General features: G+C 44.6%; 1 protein-coding gene across 1 annotated transcript in view; it reads right to left on the bottom strand.

The window, feature by feature from the left end:
• The window catches only part of INCENP (inner centromere protein), a 34689-nt gene that overhangs the window by 24669 nt on the left and 6170 nt on the right, over positions 1 to 3850 (bottom strand). The window contains exon 3 of the mRNA XM_014524533.2: positions 1799 to 2577. Within this exon, the coding sequence (XP_014380019.2) occupies positions 1799 to 2577 (779 nt within the window). The remainder of the gene's footprint in view (positions 1 to 1798; positions 2578 to 3850) is intronic.

The raw sequence follows: 3850 nt of genomic DNA, 5'->3' as shown, positions 1-3850 counted from the left end.
TCCCTACCCCACATTCATGGCATTGCTGCAGGATTTAGTTAAGTTTGCTACTACTTATTACATAATAGAAATACATAGTACATAAAGAGCTCTTCAAAGAACTTGACTCCCCTTACTTCAAGAAAGAATAAGTTCTCCATATCACTGAGAAGTCCCCAGCTCCTTAACTAGACAACCCAATTTACACGAGAGAGAGAGAGACAGAGACACACACACACACACACACACACACACACACACACACACACACACACACCTGGGAAAAGACCACAGTAAAAGGCCACTCAGTTCCTCTCTTCTAACTTGGGGTGCATTTTTGTCACACTTTTTAAGGACATTGGGGGCCAGTCAATTCTTTCTACCAGTTATTTATCCAAATCAAATATCTCTAGTACACTTTGCTTTCCAGAACGGTAAAAGCAGACATAACTGACTTTATATTAGCTCAGAAAAATAGCATCCCATGTACTTGCAACAAGATAGTTACATTCCCACTTATTTTGCAAGGCCATGTCCTACCTGAAATGAATTTAAAATAATTTCAGATAAGTGTAAACCATTAATCCCTAACAAAGGACTCAAACTTTATGTACTCAAAGAAGTTGAACTACCGTTACATAAAACTGTCAGCAAAGTATTCCAAAGAGCAGCAATAGCCACTATCCAAACTGACTTAACAAAACTTTTTCAACAGTGCTTCTTCAAACTCCACTGCAGAGAACACTGCCAGGATTGGGTAGTTCACTTTTGCTTAGGAAGTGTTTTGGGCAATGTCACAGGACAGCTTTACATAAAATTCACTAGTACAGAGCAGGGGCTGGCAACTTGCCACCCCAGGCTGGGGCCCCTCCCCAAAGCTCATGTTCTTGCACTTCTCTCATTGCAGGTAACCAACCCCTCTTCAGCAAGTGAAAGGAGACAGTGCAACAGGGAGGACTGTAGAGGGGATGGGTAACATGGCACACCCGCATGCTGCTCCCTTCCCAGGCCAAGTTAGACCTTTCCAGGCTGGATTCAAAACCCTGTGGGTTAGTTCTGGTCCAGGGACCAGAGGTTGCCAACCCCTGGTGGGGAGATTCTCAGTCTCTAGCACAGTTCTCAAACAGCTCAACTGCTGTGCAACTGCATATTAAACTATGTGCAAATGCTTCCAATCTGTGTTTTTTCATAGGTAACTCTTCAAGAACTGCTTGTCTGTATGTTAAAAATAAATAAACAAATAGAAATACCTTGGTTAAAATGCTATGTATCAACACAACTGGAAGGCTGTTAGTGTAATAGCTTTCCTCCTTTGTAACTGGACTGAGTTCCCTCTGTTTAGATTACAAAGACTTTCCCCACAGCATTTACATTTCAGAAGCTATCTTACTAGGACACCGGTTCTTTCTTTACTTTTTGGATTTCATACATGCCTGGCACAGTGGGGAAATGCTGCTTTTTGGTTGTTTTGCGCTAAGACAATGTTGTTTCCTTCCTATCACCACAGCAATGGGATATTTAAACCTAGTTTTCCTTCCCCCTCTAGAGATAGAAACCTGTTGCCACTGCAAGTTAAAATAAAGAAACTCCTTACCACTTTTAATTAGGTTTTGAAAATTCTGACCCTGGCTCTCCTTTTGAAAATAGGGAGGCTCTAGAATCAGTAGTCCACAGCACCCTTTACATGGCTGCTAAGAGGAATCAGCTTCACTGACTTCCTGTGTGACGTTATATGGGCAACAGAAAGAAATATTTAACTGCAGTAGGCCATGTGGGCAGAGCACAAAGCAAAGTGGTTTGGTAAACCTTAGAAACTTACAGTTCACATTGTTGGAGACTTGAGATGACTTCCGAATTTTCTTCTTAGAAGAATTTCTGACAGATTTCCGGATCATACTTTCCCTTTTGCTGGCTAACGAGTACTTCTCTGCCAATGATGTTCTGCGGGTGAGGGAAGTCTTACCCATCAGACTACGGCGCACAGAGCATCGGCTTGATCGGGAGCCCGTAGGGGTCCCTGCATTGTCTTTTAAATCCTGGGAAAGCTCCTTTCCAGGAGTCTGTTTATCCTGTGGTCCCAGAGCACAGCCATCAACCTCCTTAGGCTCCTCATTTATGGTGGCTTTGGTAGTGAGTATATTTGCTATTTTCAGCTTAGATGCACCCCGGCTTCCTCTTGCCCCATTTGCTTCTGGGGTCTGAGAGACCACAAGCACAGAGGCTTCAAGTACTGACTGGTTTTCTACCATTCCATTTTTTGGGGGAGACTCATCATTTGAGCTCAGGCAGATGATTCTGGAGACCTCATCTGCTGTCTCTGGCACATTCCCCTGTAGATGTAACTCAGCACTACTGCGATCGTTGACACTGATCTCTACAAAGGGGAATCTCTCCTCTATTTCCTTGAGAGCTGATTTCTCAGGAAATGCCTCAGAGCATTTAGCAGGTGCTGTAGCCTCAGATCTTGTCACTTGTTCATGTAGGGAGGCCTCTTCCACTGCAGCACAGATTTTTCCCAGGTCGTCTTTGTTTTGGAGTCTTTGGGAATATCGCTTAGAAGATCGTGGCTTAATACTACTATTTCTCCTCCTAGACAACCTAGTGATAGAAATAGTGCATCAGACTGAAGCCTAATTCAGAAAACCTACAGACCAGATTCATATCTATAACCTACAGGTAGATTGTATAACACAAAACATATTCATTGATATTTGTAGGTTAGAGAGAGTGTTGTCTGATCAACAAGGTGAAAGAAGTTTTCAGTGGATTATTTTTTCTTTAAGCCGATATCTGTATAAACTGGCAATCTGATTCTGAAAAGCCCATATGTTGGTAATAGTGGGTGCAGCTACACAAATAATTAACTCAGAGCAATAAACTCTGGCACAGTTCACCTCAGAGAAAACTACTCCCGAGTACAGCGTTTAGACACGTGCCTGGGACCACAGCATTTTGAGCCAGGGAGGAGCACCTCCATGCTGGAGGGGGTCCGGGTGGTCAGCCCCAGGCTTGAGGGTGGCGGCATTGAGCAGCTAACCCTGCACTGTAGCACCATTGTGCCCAGCCAGCCCATCACAGTCTACACATGCATTGCAGCTCATCTAACCACTCTGCTGTAGGACAGTACTGTCCTGGACAGTATTATTCTATGGCAGAGCTTGTTAATTTACTGCACCCTAATACTGGTGCATGTGCAGACTGTGATGCTTTATTATGGAGCTAATTAGTCAACTCCACAGGAAAGTGCATGTGTAGATGCACCCCCCATAAGTGGCCAAAAGCATTTTAGAAGACAAAGGGGAAAGGACACAGAATAGGAAGAAACAGAAGTGGGAGGGATGGGGTGATGTACAAGGATCATTTTTAGTTGAGGCAGATAAGTTATCTGCCTCAACTAACAATTATCAAGGCTCACATTAATTATCAAGGCTCACATTTGCGAGAGGCCAGCAGGACAAATTATGCTGAGGGGAAACCAGCACGGGTTCGTGGCAGGCAGATCGTGCCTGACCAATCTAGTCTCTTTTTATGAACAGGTTACGAAACGCCTGGACACAGGAGGAGGGGTGGATGTCGTATACTTAGACTTCAGGAAGGCCTTCGATACGGTATCCCACACCATACTGGTGAACAAGTTAAGAGGCTGTGACTTGGATGACTACACAGTCTGGTGGGTGGCGAATTGGCTGGAGGGTCGCACCCAGAGAGTCGTGGTGGATGGGTCGGTTTCGACCTGGAAGGGTATGGGCAGTGGGGTCCCGCAGGGCTCGGTCCTTGGACCAATACTCTTTAATGTCTTCATCAGTGACTTGGACAAGGGAGTGAAATGTACTCTGTCCAAGTTTGCAGATGACACAAAGCTATGGGGAGA

The sequence above is a fragment of the Alligator sinensis genome, unplaced genomic scaffold (assembly GCF_000455745.1).
Source record: "Alligator sinensis unplaced genomic scaffold, ASM45574v1 scaffold973_1, whole genome shotgun sequence".
Classification (NCBI taxonomy): Eukaryota; Metazoa; Chordata; order Crocodylia; family Alligatoridae; genus Alligator; species Alligator sinensis.
Note: the sequence above shows the minus strand (reverse complement) of the source record. Positions and strands in the feature narration are given on the sequence as shown.